This window comes from Passer montanus, unplaced genomic scaffold (assembly GCF_014805655.1).
Source record: "Passer montanus isolate IOZ18808 unplaced genomic scaffold, ASM1480565v1 scaffold137, whole genome shotgun sequence".
In the NCBI taxonomy this organism is placed as follows: domain Eukaryota; kingdom Metazoa; phylum Chordata; class Aves; order Passeriformes; family Passeridae; genus Passer; species Passer montanus.
This window is the reverse complement of record NW_024360608.1, coordinates 785,930-808,091: the sequence shown is the minus strand read 5'-3', so window position 1 is coordinate 808,091 and position 22,162 is coordinate 785,930. Positions and strand designations below refer to the sequence as shown.

The 22,162-nt window shown below is 41.7% G+C and overlaps 1 protein-coding gene across 1 annotated transcript; it reads right to left on the bottom strand.

Moving 5' to 3' along the window:
• Positions 1-996: 996 nt before the first annotated feature.
• On the bottom strand, positions 997-21,361 carry LOC120497750 (DNA dC->dU-editing enzyme APOBEC-3F-like). Its single transcript, XM_039699637.1, has 10 exons — positions 21,106-21,361; positions 17,162-17,562; positions 16,515-16,630; positions 14,984-14,995; positions 7,311-7,347; positions 7,125-7,226; positions 5,719-5,746; positions 4,983-5,371; positions 3,720-3,838; positions 997-1,425 (listed from the first exon to the last, which is right to left on the bottom strand). Exons 1-10 carry the CDS (start codon positions 21,309-21,311, stop codon positions 1,399-1,401), a joined length of 1,437 nt encoding a protein of 478 aa, XP_039555571.1. The 5' UTR covers positions 21,312-21,361; the 3' UTR covers positions 997-1,398.
• Between the last annotated feature and the right edge of the window lie 801 nt (positions 21,362-22,162).

The following is a 22,162-nucleotide window of genomic DNA, read 5'->3' as shown; positions in this document are numbered from 1 at the left end:
TCATGCTGACAAAATTGAAATGGTAATCAATATTGATACAATAATTAATATTTGGAAATAGTAAAACAGTTAAAAGTGTAATGCCAGAAGAAGGAGGAGCTCCCTCCCCTTTTTCCTTGCAGACGTTCAGGACAGGAAGAAACAAAAGATAACAATTACTAAAATTAACCGAAAGAAAGGAAAATTTGGTTGGGTCCCAGGGAAATGTTAATTATGTGAGATTTATTGCTTTGATGCTAGAACATAATATTGGCTTATATTATATTAGCTTTGGCTTACATTATACCAGCTTGGTGCGCATGTGGAATCCAAATGGTGAATTAAAGGACATTGAGAAAAAGGAGAGGCCTTCATCAGGGACAACCCCCAAAGAGTGGTGTGACCACCTAAAAAATGGTGGAGCATGCATGGTAAAGGTGATGATGAAGGCGGTGAAACAAGTGGGACGAATAGAAAATGGGAGGAGATGGTGATGACATAGAGCATAAAAGGGGGAATTTTGGCTTGGCGAGCTTGTCCATGAGGTGACAGGGTCAAGCCCTGCACTCCGTACCCCACATGGTTATTTTTGCTTATGTGCTATTATCAGAACCAAATTATTCCTTATTTTAACCATATTATATTGTCACTATTTTGAGTGTATTCAATTTTATATATATTAAGCTACTTAATTAAAATTGCTGCTACATTTAATGTTGTTTGGTTTTCGTTTATGATTTGATAATTGGGCAAATATAACACAATGAACACCCATGTCTCCAGTGTGTGGAATTACAAGGGAAGGATGTCTGCCAAGGAGCTGAATAAGAAAAGCAAAGTTTCCACAATGTTGACATCTTCCCTTTTATTACACTGGTTTTACAGTCATAAATAAAGTTTACACTCATAAATAAAACCTTAAAATGAAGTATTATTACAGTATTGCATAAATAGTTTAATAGTATGAAATATATTCTGAAACATACACATGTAGCCATAAAAGTGATCTTCGTAAGAAATTCTGAAAGCAAGAATGCATGGCTGATTACTTCTTTGGAACAGATCAGAGTATGAAAAATGTTACATGCTGGCCTCTCAACTTGCAGAATCTGATTGCAGTTGTGGAAGGCCTGATTATGGGGCATGGTCTCCATCCCACTGGACTCTCAAAAAGGTCTGTAAAGACCAGAATGTCCTGGGTGCCTGGCTGCATCATCCGAGCTTCCTGATGGCTTCTCTTGTGCTCCTTCTGTTCTGTTCAATACTTAGCAATGCCCAGACAGTGATAGGAGTCTTCTCTGGTGGCAGCAAGAAACTTAACAAGGCTGCAGAAGAAAAGACTGCCAGGGACTGGTGTTTCTGGTCCTGTATAGATGCACAAACTGAGCTTGGAAGCATGGTGGTGATGCTCATTAGCACTCAGTATGCCAGAAATGGAGGAAGCCCCTAGGAGGAAGAAAAAAAACATTAAAAATTTGATACCAAAATCTTAAGCTGTCTCTTCAGCATGATAGAGAATTTGAAAATAAATCATCTGCTTCAGAAGATCACTCTGATCCTCCTTCAGTGTGTTAAATAATCTCCCTCAAGATACATTTTTCCAGACAACAGGCTAGCACCTCATAATTTACTGTGCCATGTACGCCACTCCTAGAAATACAGTCCATTTAGAAACAAAAACATTTAAAAGTTGGCAGCTTGCATAGCTGAATGCAGGGGAAGTGGAGTTGGATTCTGTGGAAAGGCAGATTTTTTGGGGTGTTAGAAAGGCCCCTGCCAGAGGTTTCTAGTACCACGCCAGATTTGGAGCATGAATAACTCCAAGGCTGGATCTGGCAGCTCAGAGGAAAGTTCTCAGTGTCTCCAGGGATGGAGGTGACAGCCTCTCCACGTTCCAGTACAGCACCATTTTCAGGGGAGACTATTTCCTTCAATCCTGCTGGAATTTCCCTCATTGCGTCTTGTGTGTGTTGCCTTGTTTTCTCTCTCTGCATCACTGAGGAGAGTTTGGCTTTGTCTTTGCTGCCTTTATGTAGTGGAAAACTGCAGCTAGATCCCACTTAGCCTTCTTCTCTATAGTTCAAGGAAAGCCTGTTCACTCAGCCTCTCCTCATAGGGCAAGTGCCCCCATTCCCTGCCCTTCGCAGTGGGGCTCCACCAAATCCTCTCTGCTTCTTCAGTGTTTTTCTTCTGCCAGGGAGGCCAGGGCTTGATGCAACAGCGTGTATTTCTCTGGAGCACATGCCTGGACCTCACTCACCACATTATTCCTCTGCATAATTAGTAAAACGGGGCAGGATGTTCAAAGGGACTGAGCACAGAGACATTCCCATTCCTTCTGTGGCAGGCTGGTAGTTAGAACTACTGATGATAGGCCCTGTTCATGTTCATTTGAGGGGTGACTTGTGTCTAGCTGAGACAGCAGAGCAGCTGAGCAAGTGCCTGACTTCCAGCAGGCTTCCCAGCCAGCAGGACTCTGGAGGAATCACCAAGGCTGCCTGGCTGGGACATGCAATTTGTTAGCTGGCTCTTTAAAACCAAGACCTGAAGGGCAGATTGCCCTTGTACCACTGCTGAGTCAGCAGCAGTTTGTCAGCACTCAGGAGCTTGAGCAGACAGCTCTGCTCAGCTCCCGGCAGGCATCGCACCATGCGCTTGATCGTGCGTAAGCTGCTAAATTATTTAATCATCTTGGGCATTGGGAGACTCAGAAAGGCTGAAATCCAATGGGAAAATGTCTCCTAAACCATTACATTGCATAAAGTACTTTGTTAGATCAGCTGATTGACTGGATATTGCTACTGACTGCGTATCCTGTCACCTGAATGTCTCACTCAGACAAGAAATGGAAAGGTCAGGTCTTGAGGTACTGAAAGTCCTCTGTAGTATTTGGGGTGGATGGAACTGAAATGAAGTGTAATGTGTACCTTTTCCCCAGCCAGAAATAAAACAAGACAATCACAGCATCCTACAAACAGGTTAGGTTTGTGTCTGTGACCCCAAGTTCCTGCCAGCAGTTTTGTGCATCCCTTCCTCCACCTCCTGCCATCCATTCTGCACAGAGGGACCAGTTCAAGCAAGAACTGGCTTGCCCCACAAAGCAAAAACTGCTGAGCCCCGCAGTTTACTCCAGTCCTGGTCTTCTCTCCTATTCAGGAGACAACTTCCTCTTTCTGAGTAGGATATCAGACTGTACAAATAACTTCTGCAGCTGTATGGGTTGCAAGAAAAATGGAAAGCAGATCTTGGCCATATTATACTCTAATACGTAAACTCTGATCCTGAAGGTAAATGCACCCATCTGGGCTTTTGAACTTGCTCAGAACTTAACTGAAATCCATGGCCCTGTCCTGAGGCAAAAAGAGAATACTTGAATCATGATTACAGAGCTGAAGGAGCTTTTCAGGTCAAATAGCTCCTGTAAGCTGCAAGCTAATGAAGCTGCAAGCTGATTCTTGCAAAGGGTTGAAATAACGTACCCTTTCCTTAGTTAAAATCTGAGAGTAGTGCTAAATCTCTTCTCTTCTCTGCTCCTCACCACAAAGGCACAATGTAGCAGTATAGTCCTCTAGCAATCTCTTGCCTTCTTGGCTCTCTGTTTATGCAGCTTCAAGCCGATGCTTATTTTTCCTACTATCATTTCTGCTAACACCATTGCTGTGATCATCCAAATCTCCTTTTCCTTGGATTTTTTTTGTAATTATTTTCACTCTTGGTGTTTTTTTCAGGTGTCTACTTACCAAAAAGATATGTAACAGTTCTATGCTATTCAGAATGAAGTGTACATTGATGTTCTGGGACCAATAGTCATCTTCTCCAGCTTGGTATGCAACAAAATTTCTCCAGCAGTACCTGTAATCTAAGAAGAGAGATACCCATTCACTCTTGATGAAAGGATGCCCAGTTCTTTCTTCATTATCATGTCAATGAGTCATTTGTTTCTCAGGAAGAATACAGTAAAGGACAAAGATACTCATACAAGGTGTGCACAAATAACTACACAAATAAGTTAGTGGAAAGGGGAACCAAAACTCTACAGAGTAGCAATATGTCTAAAAATGAACTTCCAGAGACAGAAATTGATCATTGTGGTGGCTTGGGTAACCCTTATCACAAATAGCATGCTCTGGCATAAAGCCAAGAGAGAAGAAATCAGCAAGTGGCAGGAGTGAAAAGAGAAGTGGGACATGCAGTCAGAGCTGGCCAGGCTCTCCTTTTGGCAGCCTTGTGCTTGACAACACAGCTTTGGTAAGAAAAGTTGCTTCAGTCATGAATCTGTCTGACTTATCCCAATGATCAGGGGAAAACTGGAGTGAGCACTCTTAACAGTTTCATACTGATCTTAGTGTTGATAGGATGGCCAGAGCTTCTGTCAGTGCTCTGGTGCTACAATCCCAGAGACAGCAACCCAATTTAAAAGTAATGTCCTTTAAGATCACGTTTGATCTGGTGGGTTTCATAGCTCCACACTCCAGTGGTAAGTATCCACACAGGTATGTGAGGTTCATCTCTTCAAATATACATTCCTGTTTGTGAGCTGCTTGCCTGGACTGTTTTTACAGCCAAACATCACCAGGCAAGTAAGATACACTCACAAAAAGGCAAGACATGTACAAGACATATCTGCTGTGATGCATCATCTGAAATTGTCCTTTAGACAAGTTTCCTTCTCTCCTTCAGCTACCAAGGGAAACCAATTACTTGATGCAGCTGGCAAGCTCATTTGCATGTGTATTCTAGGAGGGGCAGGATTTTACACTGCATATAAAGGACGTGTGGATAGCTAGAGAAACCTCCACACCTCCATGTTCAGATTTGGCAAGAGGAAATGACCATGCTGGTCCTGCTGCTATACAGGACTGGGGAAGAAACAAGGCAGAAGAGAGTGACATTTTTCACTCACTAGTCCTCCCCAAAGCCAGCCATCACCTCTGTTACAAACTAAGAGTGCACATAATCCTAGAACTTTCAATCCACACTTAGACAAAGAGTAGCTGGGTTACCTTCAAGATTCATGATATGCACAGAGACTCCATTCATTATCAGGTTGCGGAGTCCTTGTCGGTTACGGGTATCGTGGTGCCTGAACACCTTGGCTACATATATTTCCAAGGTCACGTTAGGGTGTGACCTCAGGAATTCCAGAATCCTTCTGGAGCACTTTCCACAGGGACTAGTTGAAAGGAACCAGGTGATGGAGCAAGAAATTTGTGGCCTGTCACTGAAGTGATTTTCCAGGAAGTTGACTTCAGCATGTTGCTCAGTATTGTTCGTACACCAGTTCCTCCAGATGGAACCGTTTCTCCATCTGATTTCATATAGCAGGCACACCATCCGTCCATTTTGTCTGGGCGAATAATTTCTTTGGAAGTCTCCTGGCTGTATCTTCCACCTGAAGGAGAGTACCAGAAATACTGTGATCCCAGCACTTCAATGATGTTCGGACTCCCACTCCCAGCTTTTCCCATGAGAAATGAGTAGTTTGAGAAATGTTGCGATTAGCGATCTAAAACTGGAATTTGATGAAAGCTTCAGAACACCCCCAGCACCTCCTGGAGAACTGTTGGGTGGGTAAGCAACCTCATCGCCACTCAGAGATCAGCACCAGTCAAAGCAGCAAGGCAACTGGAAAAGGAAGATTGAGGAGAGGAATAGTAAGGATAAAACAAGGCACAAGGCTGTCTCTGGAAATTGGCGAGTAGCTCAGGCAGCAGTGAGTGACAGAGCTACTTCTCTTACCCATGGTTGTTCTCTCTGGATGAGGGATCTGTGTAGAAAAGATTTGTGTGTCACTGAGGATAGCAGGTCAGAAAACAAAATTTCCTCTACCCTTTCTGTCCAGACCCCTTTTAGTTCCATACACTCCCTGTCAAATCTCTTCCCTCTGAAAGGGGTCAGTAAGTATTCACAGCACAGCAGGATAGGCACTCTGGGATTCAGGAGGTGTGGACTTCTACCTGGAAGTTGAACTTGATGGTTGTTTAACCTAAGTTGTACACCAACTCTTGATCAGTTTAGCACATTAAGGTTGATTGTGTAAAACTCGAGTTTAAATTCAGCAGTACTGCATCTGTTCTTCCCTGACTAATCAAAGAGCAGAATCAAATGTCTTATCCCTTTAAATCTTCCAAACCACTTCTACGAGACAGGCAAAGCTTAAGCAGTTTTCTCATTGGTACTCATAATCTTGGCAATCTAGACAAAAACATTTCCACAACCGGCTTCCCATCTTTACTTTCCAAAGATCTGTAACTTTCTAAAAAACTTTAAAAAAATCAATGCCAAGCTAAAAAATACCAGTACAGAAAGGAGGGTAACAAATACCTACAGGTGGCAACACAGACCTGCCTGATTATACACATTTTATCTCCCATAGTGGCAAGAAATTTTGACCCCATGACTTATTCATCCCTTCCCAGCTGAGTGTCTAAAGGAAAACAGTTGCAGGAGATCAAGGCTACTTATTTATTTTATAAAAATCCACCAATAGGAAACGTAAGGATCTAGGAACCATAATTTTATTTGATAAAATAATTTTTTTTTAATTTTAAGTGTATATAAAATAAAATAATTCCATTTATTTTTCTTTTTTGTTTTTATTAATTATACACAATAAAGATTTATTTTAAAATACACTTAGAATTAAGATACTAAAGGCATTTTTCTGCAGCTTAGCTCTTGAAGATGAGAAATTCTGAATTATACAGAGTAAAATTACATGTTAACACGAAGAAAATAGTTTTCCACATCAACAGAGATATGATCAAGTAATTGCACAGCCTTATTGCCCTGATTCTTTAAGAAGAATATTCTAGTTATTTATCACAGTGAAAATAAAATAGATCAATATATAAGCTAATTAAATGGCTCAATTCTTAAATTATCTTATTTGAGATTTCTTTTCACAGTAAAGGTTCTTTTGGATTTTGAATTCTCCCTACCATACCAAGGATAACAAAATTATATTGATATTTTGAAGCTGGATCCAAGACTCAAAGACATAAAACACAAATCCACATCTGTCTCCTGTGTATCCTCATGCCAATAAAACACATTTGTGTCTATACTCCAGTCCTCTAGATACAACTCCAGTAAATATCTTGATTATGGGGAAATAGGCCTACCTTTCACATGAATGTACTTACCTCTGGCACCGACAGCAGCCATGGGTATTTCTGGATTCGTGTATTGCTTCCTGGGAGACTGGTGTGCCTTTATAAGTCTTATGTTAGTTTCAGTTTCTATTCCTGAATCATAATTCTGATCTTTGGGCCTTATTAATGCTGCTGATTAGCTGAGCATTTCCTTATGGTGACTTTCTTCACACTTACTTGTACTATCCAGCTGGCTGAAGCTGAAAGCAAGCCCCTGGCAGAAAAGAACTGCAAATGGGGGTGATCCCACTCAGAAACTGATCTGCCTTTGAGTACAAGGTTACCTTCCAGAAGCTGTGATTAACAAGTGAGCCACTTTTTGCACTGCAGACAGAAATAACAGAAATTACAGACAGAAATGTCTTTTTAAACTCTGTCTCCAGAAGAGAATCACAAATCTTCTCTAGTCACCCCAATGTGACAAGACAGAAAAGCACCTACACAAATGGCATCAAGCCACATAGCTGTGGCATGGCATGTCACTTCTCTGACACCCAGATGCCTCGAGGAACTTGAACAGAGCCCAATGGAAAGAGGTAAACAGAAGACATCATGTGCAGAGCCCGTGAGTCTGTGGAATCCAGCAGATGGTGGTGGTTACCATTCCCTTTGTGGGACTTCTCCTGTGGAGTTCCAAGGACCGCTCACACCCCCTTGAGCCTGAGTCCTCCTGTAGTTAAGGAAGACACTCCATGTTTGTGACCACTGAGCTTCGGTCAGTGACTGGGCAGCCACTCTCAGGCTGACTCTAAGCATGCTTCCCACCACCCAGGAGAGTTTTTGGCAGTGGACACCTTGTTGTGAGGGAACATCCAGATATTTTTGTAATATCACAACTGAGAAGATCTCTGTACTCATGTGGACACTGAGAGCAAGACCTGAGCCACTTGTGGAGTATCTGCAGAAGCTATAGGTCATGATATCAGTCCACTGCAAATAGAACAGGCATTTTCCAGTGCCCTGAGAAATCTGGTCAGCATTATGAACTGGGCATCACCTTACTGTAATCAGTTCTGTAACTCTCACAAGATGCAGCAAAAGAGTATTTCCCATTTAATCTGAAAAATGCTGGTTTCTAGTGAGAAACTTTCCTCTGACACACCCAAAACTGGCTTGCAGAGGGAAAGGATCACAAAAGAATTCTTCACATGGCTTAGGTAGAATCAGTCTCTGTCACTCACAGTTTTTTCTGGCTTTGTGACACAATTATTTTTGGCCTGATGCACGATGTAGAGATTGTCTTCCTGGGTGCCAAGCCGGATGTGGGATTTTAAAGTTAAGGGAGTGATTTATCTGTATTATCTGCAGCAAGCTCTCAGTATTCTGCTGTTAAAAAGTATTCCGTTTTCCACCAGGGCAGAAAAAACCCTGGAAGTGTACACAAATGGCGAAGTTCAGAGGGAATAGGGATTCAGGCACTGGCAGGACTCTCTGTCAAGGAGAAGACTGGTTCTGGCAGGTCATTAGGCAGTGCCAACACAGAGTCGGCCCTTGAAGCCTCTTCTGCTGCAAGGTCACTCTTCCCTTCTCAGCACAGAATTGTTCCCTGCTGGTTGCATTTTTTCCAACCATAGAAGAGTGAAGGGGAGCTCAAACATTTAAGAGGTTGTTGAAACAAAACCGTGATTGGCTAATTAGGTTTTGAGCTCGTGGGCATGATTCTTAGTGAGAGAGGAATGCTTTGGTGCTGTAGTACTCCCTTCACTGCCCTGTTCTTACTGTACATATTTACAAATAAGCAGGGGTGAATTAGGCTTAGAGATTATGAATCTGATCTGCAAGGACTGGTTTGATTAGCAGCAGTAGTTCCTAACAGGAAAGCAGCAATGGGCCACAGAAAGTGGAGAAGGAAAAATGTTCAAGCAAGAAATCAGCAATGCAACACTTTCAAGTGTCTTCAGAAAGCCAAAAGGAAAGAAAAAGAAAAAAAGAAAATTGGAAATATGGCTCTGTTAGCATAATGTGAGAAGACTAATCCCTTCCAAATTCAGTAGTTGCTTTAACCCTAATAAAACCAGGAAGACAAGGTTGCCACTTTCAAGGTTGCCATTTTCATACTTCTAGAAGAACTTGCACATTCTGTTTATGGGGACCGTGCTTCAGTGAGTCAAGAGGAGGATGATGACCTCCAGAAGGATCATACAGCTAGGTGGGAAACCCGTTCCTTGGTTTTTATGAGAAACCAGCATTAATCCAGTATTCCTTTAAATTGCTACGTGTCAGTAGCAAGGGTTATCTACATAGGTGGAGTCTCGTATTACTCAACTGTGGTAAAAATTTTTATTCTACTTATCATGCAGTCAATTATGTCCCCTCACAGAAACTGTTTAAGGTAATGTAAGAGATAAATATGGAGGTGGTTCATGATGCTGAGCTATCAGTAACATCTGAATGTATCTCAACCACTCCAGGAAAAGGATTTATTTTTTTTTAATAACCACCACCCTCATATGCATGCCTCATGAACCTGAATGCATTTTGGAGGAACATACGCAGCAAAGAGTACAGAGAGTGGTGGACAGACACTTACTCATGACTTCTTTAAACACCAGGTTCCTTAAACCTTCATGAGAATATTGCCTATGGTGGTAGTAGAGACATGCTGCATACATATTACCAGATTCACCAGGGAAAATAATCTAAAAGCATCATAGTTCCTTCAGAACATTTTACAAAGGGCCTCCAGGATGCTCACTGAGTGACAGAGAGGTGGAAGGAGCATCAGGGAGCTAGGTCCCTTCAGATGTCTCCCAGGAAAGAGATTGCAGCAAAACAGGTCTGCAGCATGACTATTACAGAGGTGCTGTCTGCTGATGTACCGCTCCCTTTTCTCAACTATCTTTTGGCTTATCTGACACTTGAAACCCAAGAAGTACATCTGGTAACAAATTTGGGATGGGACAGAGTCATAGAAATGCAAATATATGGAAGAAATTAGGGAAGATGGACAGGTTAGAGGAGAAAGAGGAGCACAGAAGGAAAGTTAAATCGGACATCAAAGAAGACAAAAAGGGACAAGGTTTGAATCAGCTAAAATCCTAATTTGCAAATCTCTGAGGATTTTACAGGTACTGAGCTTTTTATTCTCTAGCTGGATGATCTATTGGAAAGAGGTGAGAATCACCAAGTGGAAGTCTGGAAGCAAAGAGAAAGGTTAAATTTAAATGTGACAAAAGCCTGGGGCTTATGACACAGAGGCTTAAGTCTCAGCCTCCACTAACAGGCTGCCTCCTGGACTTAATTTGAAATGGTAAATCCTGTGTTAGTTCAAGTGTTCTGCTGCTGACACATTTGACAGTAAAAGGAAAATCCACTGTGTGTTTACTTGGATTTAATGGAGTTTTCTTAGTAGGTATCTATATATTTTTTATTGAAAGAAAAACCATACAGAGCCTTTTGAGATTTGTTCTGTGGCCTCCACATTTAAAAAAGGCTGAAATGTGTTTATGTATGAACCTATAAGTATAAATTCACACTCATGAAGATATTTACGGATATGTGTATGCACAATAATGCAATAATGCGTATGAAAACAAGCTTGTAGATACACAAATACACCTCCTTGGTAGTAGATTACTTTGCAATTCTGGTAAGCACATGCACCCATGACTCTTATCTCTCCCAGTACCTTTGCTTTCATTTTCTCTGCAGTCTGCACAGCGTCACCATACTTAACTGAGACTCTTGCTCAGCCTCCATATGTGGAAACCGAAACATAAGAGATTAAGATAACTGGTGGCACCCTGCCACTGCTGGGTGAGCTTTATGAGGCTGACTCTGAACTGTGAAGTGGAATGGCAGCCAGCCACAAGGATGTGCAGGCAGAGCTCTGATCCAAGCAAAGTGAAAAATAATTGGCTGGTGGGAATGGCTTATCTGCATGCTTACTTCGGTAACAAAACATCCTGATATCCTTGTAATATAATTCTTTCACATTATCTGGTGAGGTTATAGAAATCAAAGAATTTCCCAGCTCATTAAAGATACTTCATAAGGAGTCAGCATGGAAAGAAAAAGCTGCAAGTGAACATATCTGTATTTTGGAAAGTTTTTCTACTATAAGCAGTCCTTCTACAGTCTTCTCACACTACTTTGAGTCACAGAAGTTCTATATATTCCTCTTTCTTCTTTTGCTTCATTTCTGTGTCTTTGCTTCAATACACACACTTTGTCAAAGCAGGAAGCAGAACAATAAATACCCCAACCCTGTGGGGATTAGCATCCATGGCCTGCCTGAGAGCCTGAGTCATCACACAACCACCAGAGTTTTAAATATGAGGGGGACCACATAAGCAGGTGGAGTTCACTTGAGAGACAGCAATGATTTTCTATAGGTTGTACCAAGGAGAGTGTTCAGAGCAGCTCTAGGAACTTGCAGCTCAGAGATTTTCTTTCCCAAGCACTCGGGGATTGCTCAATGACAACAATACAGGGTTAAACTCTCTCCAAAATTCACCTGGAAAATATAGCTGTCATGGGAGGTAAAACCTCCATCAAAAGCAGAAAATATCTACCAGGATCAGGCATTACAACCTCTAGGCACCATCAAGGATGGAGTTAATTTTCTTCTTTGCAGTCCATACTAAACATATCTGTTCCTGGGCCATCTGTGGGCAGTGTGTCACTGGAAGCCACAAGTAAGGGCGCTCAAGATAACAATTTTTTTTTCTTTTTTAAGTCCTCAGGGCCCCAAGAGGCACAGACCATAATAATTCTTTTGTTCTTTTTTTATTGTAAAAACAATTTGGGGTTCTTTGCTTGTGACCTTGGAATACCACAAGCTTGTTTTGAACAAAAACTGGTTGTGATGTAAACCAGCTGAGCATGGCAAGACAAGGCCAACAGGACAGTATAAACAAGGACTAAAGAAAATGAGCCTTGGCACAGACAGGGCATCAACAACCACCCCCAAAGCTGCTGGGAAGGTTATACTGTGATATCCTTTGTTTGGCAGCCTGTGCCAACAACTAGTTAGATTGGAGACTGAAAGGGAAACACTTGGTCCACTTTATAAATTTTGTTTAGCAGTTTCACATCATCTGTGTTTCTCTTCCCCCCCCCAGCAACTTTTGTGATCAGTTTTCTCTGCCTCTTTAAAAACATCTTAAAAGCACAAGGAGTTTCCAGTGGCCCAGTTCCAGGATGGACTTGCAAATAAAAATAATTACTTACTTCTTTTAGCTATCTGAGTGGAGATGCTGAAATGCAATGACCATGGGTACTGTAATTATCATTCCGCAGTCATGGATGGGGAATTTGCTCTTGGTGGATGGGGAATTTGCTTCTGTTGAACAGAGCATCTGTGGATTTTTGAAGCTGCATTTTAAAATCAAGTGCTGCTGTTGGTTACATGTCAGAGCTCCCACTGAAACAGTGGGAAATCCTCTAGGTTGGCACAGTCTTTCTAATGCAGACTAATGATGAGACATTATTACAGCAAGAACTGACACTTACTGTAATTAGCTGATCAGTTTAAAACAGAGACAAGTGCTTATTTGCATGGCTAACTACAAGCTTCTGGAATTTTCTGCTCCAGTAATCTGTGGATACAGATGGCAGCACAGGGTGAAACTAGGTCCATATACAGACACTAAAGGTGAGATGCAGGGTTCCCAAATGCAGTCATTGAGGGTATTGAGGTAGTGGGGCAGATAAAGACAAACCACAGATGGTGGCCAGGATTGCCTGCTCTCTGTGAAAAACAACCCCTGTCACAGTGTCTGCGCTGTGCTTTCTGTCCTGATGGGGCATTTTCTGTGGTCTTAAATTCACTTCTGTTCCTCTTGAATCATGAGGTAGGAAACAAGGCTATCTGAGAGGACAGCAAGTCTCCAGAGATGCTCATTTTGGCATCCTGCCCATTTCTTGCCAAATGATGGGCCCTGGGACCCCAGGAGCCCAGTGCTGGAAGACCACAGCTGAGGGGATGATAAGCCCAGAGACAACTTTGAACTGGTTCAAGAGTGGCTGCCACAGATGGATGCACACAAATCTATGGGGCCTCATGGGATCCATCCCAAGGCACTGAAGGAGCTGACCAACATCATTGCAGCACCTTGCATCATTTTGCAATGGTCTTGGAAAGGTTCCAGATCAAGTGGAAGATGACAGTATTGTTCCAGTGTTTCAAGAATGGTAAGAGGAAGACCCTGGTGATTACACCCTGTCAGTCTCAATTCAGTGCCTGGTAGTTATGGAGAAGGTTGTTCTGAGAGACAATTACCAGGTCCTGAGAGGGATGTCTGGACCACCTCCTCTGAGGTAGCCAACATTTGGAATAGCCTTGGGCGAAATTAAGGCAAAACAACACCAAGCAATCAATTAGAAAGTTTTATTTATAGGCTGCAGCAATTGAAAGTGTGTGATCGGTTCAACAGACTTACCAGCAACAATTTAAACTTTCTGAACAATTGCAGATTTAACTTTTCTGAACAACATGTGGCAACAGCGATGTTTGGGCAGCCTGTGGCAGCAGTGAGTTAAACTTTTAAACAGAGGGAAAAAGGAAGAAGGAAAGACAGAAAAAATAGAGGTAGTGCAAAACAGACCTGGCCTTGTCCAGATTCTAAATACAGAAAGGTGAATACTTGTTTCACCAAAAAAATTATACATGTATCATATTGCTAATAGCACTTTGTAAGTGAGGCTCAAGGGCCCTTGTTCAGACCCCAGGACTTCACCTTCGGGATAAAATGTCCAGCACACAGTGAGATAAGTCCATAGGGCTCTGGGTGAGCAGCTGAAAAATCATTTGGCTCAAAAAGTTACAGCCAAAGGGTTTACATCAGGCTAGTGACTAGTCACCACTGGAGCTCCCTGAAGCTCATTTTTACAGCCAGTGATCTTCAACATCCTTATAAATCATCTGAATGGGGGAATCAAATGTAGGAACCAAAATTAAGCAATCTTGCCAATGATACTAAACTAGGAGGACCTGTGGATTCCCTTGAGGGTGAAGAGGCCCTCCAGAGAAATCTGGATACTGAAGAGCTGAGCAGTCACCAATTGTATGAAATATTACAAGAGCAAGTGCTGCATTCTCCACTTGGGACCAGGTAATCCTGAAATTGATGTAATCCTGAAACCACTGATCAGTGGACTGGTGTAAACGGAATGAAGCTGCATTAGTGGATGTTCAGCCTGGACATTAGGATAAGATTCTTCACTGATGTCAGAACCTAAGCCCACTCCTCTTAAATTTTTAAGAGTTTTAGTGAATGATAATAGGGGATAACCATAAAGCAAAACTTACAGCATATGCTGGGTGCATGGCCACAGCCAGGCACATCGACCTCTTCTGTCTGCAGTCTTTATTACTGCTACAGTTGTATTACTTCCTCAGAAGATTTTGCAGATTTATTTTGGGCTGGTTGACTACAATCCTGTTTCAGATTTTTGCGCACAATTCAATTGTTGCAGACGTCAACAGTCTAGGGTGGTCTTCGGATGCCATTTTAAGCTTGGTACTCTTCCTTTCTGGTCTTCTGCTCTTCACTTATGCTATCTTCCATATACATTTTGCAACAATAATCATATCTTAAACACACCTTTCACAAGCCCACTTACATCTTTTAAAAGCCTTATTTCCCCTTTTATATTGCCCACAAGCAATTACAAATTTTACCACACTTAAAAGCAATTTGAGACTTACACTAATTATCTAAAAACAATTACAATTTTTAAATAAAACCAAACAAATTATAATGAAATCAAACTACTACATAACTGTTTATAACAGGGATGATGATTTTAGTCATGTTGCTTCGTTTTAAGTAGTCATGCAAGGAGAAGGACTTGATGATCTTTTGGGTCCCTTTCAACTTGAGATATTCTATGATTCTTTGATTCTACAAATGAAGACCCTGAAATGGAAATAGAAGTATGACATTTAGATCCTCCAATTGCACTTTGAACCTGCTGTGATTTGAAATGGACATAGCAGCAGCAGGCTATTGGTTGTAGTAGCCCAAGATGTTACTTTTCCACATATGCCATATAGAATGGATTTCCCAAATAACCAATGACCCACATAGCCACAGATTTCTTTCACTCTTGTTCACTAAAAGTAGCATTTGTCAGAAAATTCTAATACATTAAAATCAAAATGCTGAAGCACTTATATTAGTTTTGTTAGATTTTTTTTTAAATACAGTCCTTCCCAGACAAGGATGTGGACCTGTTCATCCAAGCAAAGTGTTTTGTCTCCAGGGCCACAAACTTCCAGCACTCTTGTTGAACACACCTTTCTCTCTCCTGCCTTTCAAGAGGTCTGGCACAAAACAGAAGCAAAGGCTGAGTTTTCCCAGGGTGCAGCCATTCTGTTTGAACAGCTTTTCTCACCTCACAGAAACTGCACCCTTCCAACCAGTCACAGAAGTTACTGAATGGAATCTGGAAGGGACTTTAATGAAGTATGCAGGGGCCCAGTAACTGGGGGGTGTCAGACCACTGCAGACATTGAGAGGAAGGGGCTGAATAGTACCATTTGGCACACTGAAACCCATGCTCAGATCCAGGTTAAAAAGGAATCTGGTGGAGGGTTTCTGAGATGAGACTAGAGTTCCAGGTACAAATCAAGGAATTTCCCACCCTGAAACCCAAAGGAGAAAAACTGCATAGATTTTCCTGCATAATATTGTTGCCTTTTTCAACCAAAAAATGAAACCTGAGATAATTTTAGTATAGGAGGTAATATGTAAGTGGATTTTTATTTGGAGGCCTCCAGGGGCACTTATGGAGAATGTCCACAAAAGCCCCCCCACACGAGGTGAATCAAAACTATATTGTTTTGATTGGTTTTAGGAAATTAGCATAATTGATAAAAAGCCCCAGTTAGGAGGACAAGTAGCAATACAACTCCCCCCCAGGTCAAGCTCCTTCTCTGGAGCCCTCCCTTGGTACTAGCTGCATTTGTTTATGAAAATGAGTCTCAAAGACCTTGCTCTCAACCTTGGTTCCCAGGAAGAACCAAGATAGGAGGCCTTGTACCCCTGTGGCTTGGAGCTCTGGAATTTGTTTTGTCTTCCTGCCCAGGGAAAGGGCACAGAAAAGTACTGAGAAACTAGCTAGAATACAATAATAGGCTCCAGAGCTCCAAATATGTGTGCGAATATATACAGAGAACATATAAAAGAAAAAAAGGCAAAAACAAAGATGACATCAATATGATGGAAAAATAACCACAGTGCTTCTCTCCCAGTGGGACAGGATAGTTCCCATGATTTTAGTACATTACTTTTCTCAAAATCCTGCTGCAGTACTCTTTACAGTCCAACTAGAGCTACATGTGGACAAGGGCTTCTTTCCTGCTCCTTACAGCTCAGTTGCCCCAGACTGCAAATCATTCCATGTGATCCCCTCTGTCTCTCAGAGTGTACTGACCTGAAGGATATCCTCGAGCCTCGAACGATTCCTCTGTATCTCTGATTTAAACTTCTTGGGCGAGAAATCATAGTTGACACCTGGTTGTATAAAGGTCTCCCAACAGTCATCATAGTCTGGAGAAATAGAAGCAAGATAATTAACCTGAGTTTATTCAGATACCAGAGAAGCTCAGGGGGCAAGACTTCTTAAGGTCTTCCTTGGGTCCATACCACAGAGACAGCTTGGCCCTGGACAGATCAGCTGATGGATGGTCTCCACTCCATATTTGGAACGAATGCCATTTACTTTGGGCAATGTTATTCCCTCCCTTAACTGCAGGGAAGCTCTTCAGCCAGCCTGATCCCAGCGACTGGGATTTAGGACAAGGGAGAAGGACCATATCCCCCATTCCCTCAGGAGTGACATAAGGATGGTATCTCTAAACAAAAGAGAATTTTCATACAGATCTGGTTCGTAAGGGTCCTGCCCCTCTTCTCCTGCACTACTTAAACACCTTTTTTTGGGATGTGACTCTCATTCACTGCATGGTGATGGTTGTGCCCCCAAAGAAGCTGAGTAGACACGGGGCACCATAGAAGCAAGCCCATTCACCCAATTCACCCATGCACAAAGTTCCCCAGTCCCAGAAAGCATGGAAACCTTGCCTTTGGCTTCCATGGCTTTAATGGTCACTCCCTGCAAGTTGTTAAGCTGCCTCAGGCCCATGCGGTTGCTCAGATACTTGACGTAGTAGAGCCGTGCCACGCGGATGTCTATGTTCACATTGGGCTGCTCCTCCAGGAAATCCCGTATCACACCACTGCACTCCCTACAGGGGCTCCAGGACAGGTACCACGTCATGTCACAGATGTTGTAGCTTCTTGGCTCAAAGATTTCCTCCAGGAAGAACTGCTCCACATGGCAATCGTTATAATCGTCGTTTCTGAGCCAGTGCTGCCAAAACTTGATGCTCCCACGCCACTGCAGCTGGCACAGCAGGTACGTCTCATTCGGACACTCACGGGGGTCAAAGTGTTTCCTTAATGCCCTCTTAGAGATATACATGCTGAAACAGAAAAGTCAAGGAATCACTGGTTACACTTTGTTTTCAGTAGTACTCCAGTACATTAAAAAGGGGGAGGGTGGAGGAAATCGGAGGAGAACCAAGAAGGGCAAAGCACGAGACAGCAACACAAGGAAAACAGAGAGGCAGGCACCAGGCAGGGTAAAGGAACAAAAGAAACCAAATCCTAAACTGTTAATCCTCCCCTCCTCTACACCTGCATGCAGAACTTTCACCACCTTCACCCTCCCTATGCCTGTCCTCTTTCCCATCAGTGGGAGTACTTCTAAAAGCTCTCTATATTTTTTGTGTGTCAGGCATTTTTACAAGGCTCCCATGTAGCTATTTTCAATGTAGGGAGCTGTTGTGAATTTTGTAAAAACTAATACCAAAAAAAAAAAAAGTGCACTGATACACTGTGAAGTTGAATATTTTTCCTTATTGAATTCTCTTGCTGTCTGTACTTTCATAAGGATTAGCACATTCAGCACTACCCTACATGAGAGAAGAGGAAAGAAGTGTTCTATGCAAAAAGATGCAACTCCCAGGATGAATATTTTCTGAGTTCAGAAAGGACCTCTAAATACTGTCAGTTAAGGACCTATACAAAGTCTGTCAACAGTCTTGAATATATCTTTTATACTCAGTAATTATCCATAATGCACAAATAAGGAAATCTCCAGAGGCACTATGTAGCCTTTGTACAATTGCCTAATACAGAGATTTATATGAGAATGCACTTCAGATATATGTTTTTCCACATTAGAATAATTCAGAGTTAATCTAGTAGACAACTGATCAGATTCTGAAGAGAGACGCAATAAGCTTGTAAATTGCTTTATGCATTAGTACTCATTAGTAACAAAAACCCACAAACAAACCAAAACTCAAACCAAACCAACAAACAAAAAGCACAACAAAAAAAGTTGCAAAACCCCCCAGTCTGAGCCACAGACAAATTAAATTTTGCAGAAAAAGTAACTGTCACGTATTCTCTATCTGCAGGACTTATCACCTATGTTAAAAAGTATCTCTTTTATCTGAGTCAGTCAGAAGGCTTTGTCTTCTTACCCTGTCTTCTCCCTCATCCCAGCCTCCTATACATTAAAATACAAATGCACAAGAACCAGTTTATAAACAACAGGGTGTGTCTCTCTTTATCTTCTCCATGTAAACTCCATTTATATCAACCAAAGAAACCACATATGCAGATTTATTTATCAGACTTTCTACTGAATTTATGAAAATGTAATAACAAATGTAAATGTCACCAAAGGTTTAATAATGGTACAGGAATAACTATTTTATTATACGTAATTCCTTTAGTAGGTTGTTAAAAAAAACACTAAGAGAGACAAAATTGAAGCACAGACTCAGATTTTATGCTTTCTCATTTCAGGTGTTAAAACAGATGAACTTTTTCTATTTATATTATGTTATTTGGGAGTTAATGTCCACTAGCTTAAATTTTTGTAAAATTCAATTTTTAGGGAACATATATATAATATAATTATATCTAATGTTCACAATAAATATATAAAATATGTGACTGGTTGAAGTTCACCAAAGAAAATTCATTAAACTCTCAATATTCAAGTCAAGTCAGTTATTCTAATTTTTACAGCAGATATCTTTAAGGTTTTGGAAAGCAATGTCACAACAGATTACAGAGATCTGATTCGTTCAAAGGTGCCTGTAGATGCTCCCATCTGATTATAACACACAAACAAGTTGAAACTTCCAAGTTTTACTTAAACAGGTCTTAAGCACCTCTTGCCTGTGTTTTGACCATAAAATACTGCATTCTGGACAAGCTACTGCAATGTGTGTCCTGTGTTCGGGGACATAAAGCTATTTCTTTAGAACAATGTTGAAACAGACTAATCTTCAAGATACAGACACTTTAGGGATGTGTTGAGCCGAGTGAAATTTACAGTGTAATCAACTTAATAAAATATGACCAAAAGTCTGCATTCTTATTAATATTTCCTACAGCTGTTACTTGCTATTCTTAAAATAGTAGATTAATGAAAATTTAAACAACACTACCAGAAGGACAAATGATAAATTTTAAAACCGTGATAAAACATTCACAGACTATAGAATATATACAGAAAGGCAGCGTTCATTTTTCTCCCCAAGTCAGATAAGAGAATACCTAAATTGTGAGTTTACAGATACATTGCCCAAATTCATGCAATCACCTCGACTCTTTTTAAAAGTGTTTGTAGTTATCCCCAAGTGTTCTTCCTGTTCAGCATTGTTATGCATGGTACACGTATTCACATAGAGCCTAACTAAAAAAAATCGATCACATAAGAGCTATTGATACAAATATGAGACAAAATTCATAGTTACCAAATAATTAAAGATATAAAGAAGAAAACATTATTTTTCTTTCTAAATCAGGTTCGTCAATCTCATAGAGGTGAACTTGTAATCCTTTCAGAATTTGAGAGCTGCAGAGAAATGCACTGTAAAGACTGATAATATGAAAGCTGGATTGTACCCCAAAATGTTTAGAGGAATTAGGGCAGAAAACGGTAGAGGGATGACAGCCAATGTAACTATCTCTTTCTTTATTTTCTTTTTTATTAATATGCAGCTGCTACGTAAATATGCATTAAACCTTGAAGATGTATTGAGTGATTACAAAATACATTTCAAAATGTGTTAATTATACATTTCCTATTGGATGGTCCCACCATCTGTAACTTGAACAGGAATGCAATGAGATTATTTTAAAATGTACTAATTTCACAAAACCAGCTCCTAATATGAATATCTCTCTTACTAAAACTGTATAATAAACTGTATCATCATAGATATTTAAAAATTTTCCTTCCTTCCTCTAACACTTTTTATTAGAAACCATTTAAAACTCTGCTCATTGCAAGATAATAACAGTAATAATGATAATGTCTAAAAATACATGAGCATAAATTTGTCAAAACTTCTTTAATCCACGTTTTTTGTCCCTTGCTAATGCTCTGCACAGCCGAGGCACTTCTTTACTAAGCGCATTCTTTACACTCCTCGACTTCTTTCCTTACTTACATTAAACCTTCCCCCTCCCTCGAACAGAAGGTGGTCGCAGACACTTTGTTTTGGGTGGTAAGAGCTGTCCCAAGACCTCGAAAGCGCCGAGCGAGGAGGAGGCACTGCCAGCCCCTCACAGCACGGCGTCGGGGCCAGCCAGTTCCCGCCTCGGCCCTTCCCCAACACCCCACCTTCCCCGGGCTGTCCTGGGTGCCTGCTGCTCCTTATGGCTCCCGGGCCAGCTTCCGCTGCACTGGCAACTTCCCCAGCAGCCTCGGACCGCAGTGCAGCCCCTCGTCCACCGCAGTTAAGTGGGGACAAAGGTCCCGCTCAGGTGTGCAGCCGCCAGCCTTGCCCTCGCCCTGCCCCAAGCGCGGCCGAGCCGGCACGGACACCGACCCCAGCCCGGGGCTGCAGAGCCAGGGACGCCCTCGGGTCCAAGGAGCAGCGACAACACAGAGCTGAAGCTGGACTGCTTTTTTTCTTTTGGTCAGCAATTTCTTTTACCCTCTCATCTTTCTCCTGTACATGGCTTCTCCTCTCCCGGTGGGCTCTCGTGGTGCTGTGCTCCGTCGTGTCCCTGCAGACGGGGCTGGAAGCACGGGCAAACACAAAGCACAGCCCCGGGCTCCGCTGGCACAGGTTGGTGAAAGAGGAAGCGGGAGAACTTCGCCGCACCACACTTGGTGCCTCTCAATGACGTGTCCAAACATGCCTGCCCCCCGCAGCGCTCTCTCCTCCTTTCCGCACGCCTCAGCTGAGCTGCGGGGGGCCTGACGAGTTCCCAGCTAAAAAATGTAATAATTGGAGCATCTCTTTGAAGCCTGATTCTAAGTTTCAAATGGATGATAATGCATCCTTGGCAGAAAAATGTGATTTATTCTTCGGTGTAGGACACTCCTCTGTGAAATACAAAGCTGTGTTTCATGTCAGGTGCATACAGGAAACGCATGTATTTGTGATTGTGATATGTGTGGAAACCGACCATGGGACAGTTATAAAGATGAATTCTAATAAATAACTGAGGAAGTAAAGCATGGAAGAAGGCCTTTGAACCTATCCTTTGTTCACAATTAACCTTTATAAGTCTTAAGTTGATTTAGGAGCATTTGAATTAAAGCTTTAAGGATGTTGCTGTTTGACAGGAACTTTCTGCTTGTAGCTAAGCCGTAAAGAGTTTTGCAATAATAACCTTTTGAAGTATAATTTTAGAATATTGCTTGTAGTAAGGATCTTTGAAACTATAGCTTTAGAATATGTAAAAAGGAAACATGCTTATCTCAACACCTTAACAAAACACTGGATAGCAGACTGAGAAAGGAAGATGAACATCAACTCAAGGATTGATAGTTTTGACCAAGGGAAGCTGGACATCACTGTTATGAGATTTATAGTCCTTGCAATGGACTCACATCTGGAATCTGGACCTCACCAGCTGGGAGACTTCTGTCTTCTTTCAGAAGCTGGACCCCACCATCTGGGGATACTCCTTTCTGGGATACATCCTGAGAAAAACTAAATCACAATAGTGTATGGAATTGTGACGTAAAAATTGGGAATAGAA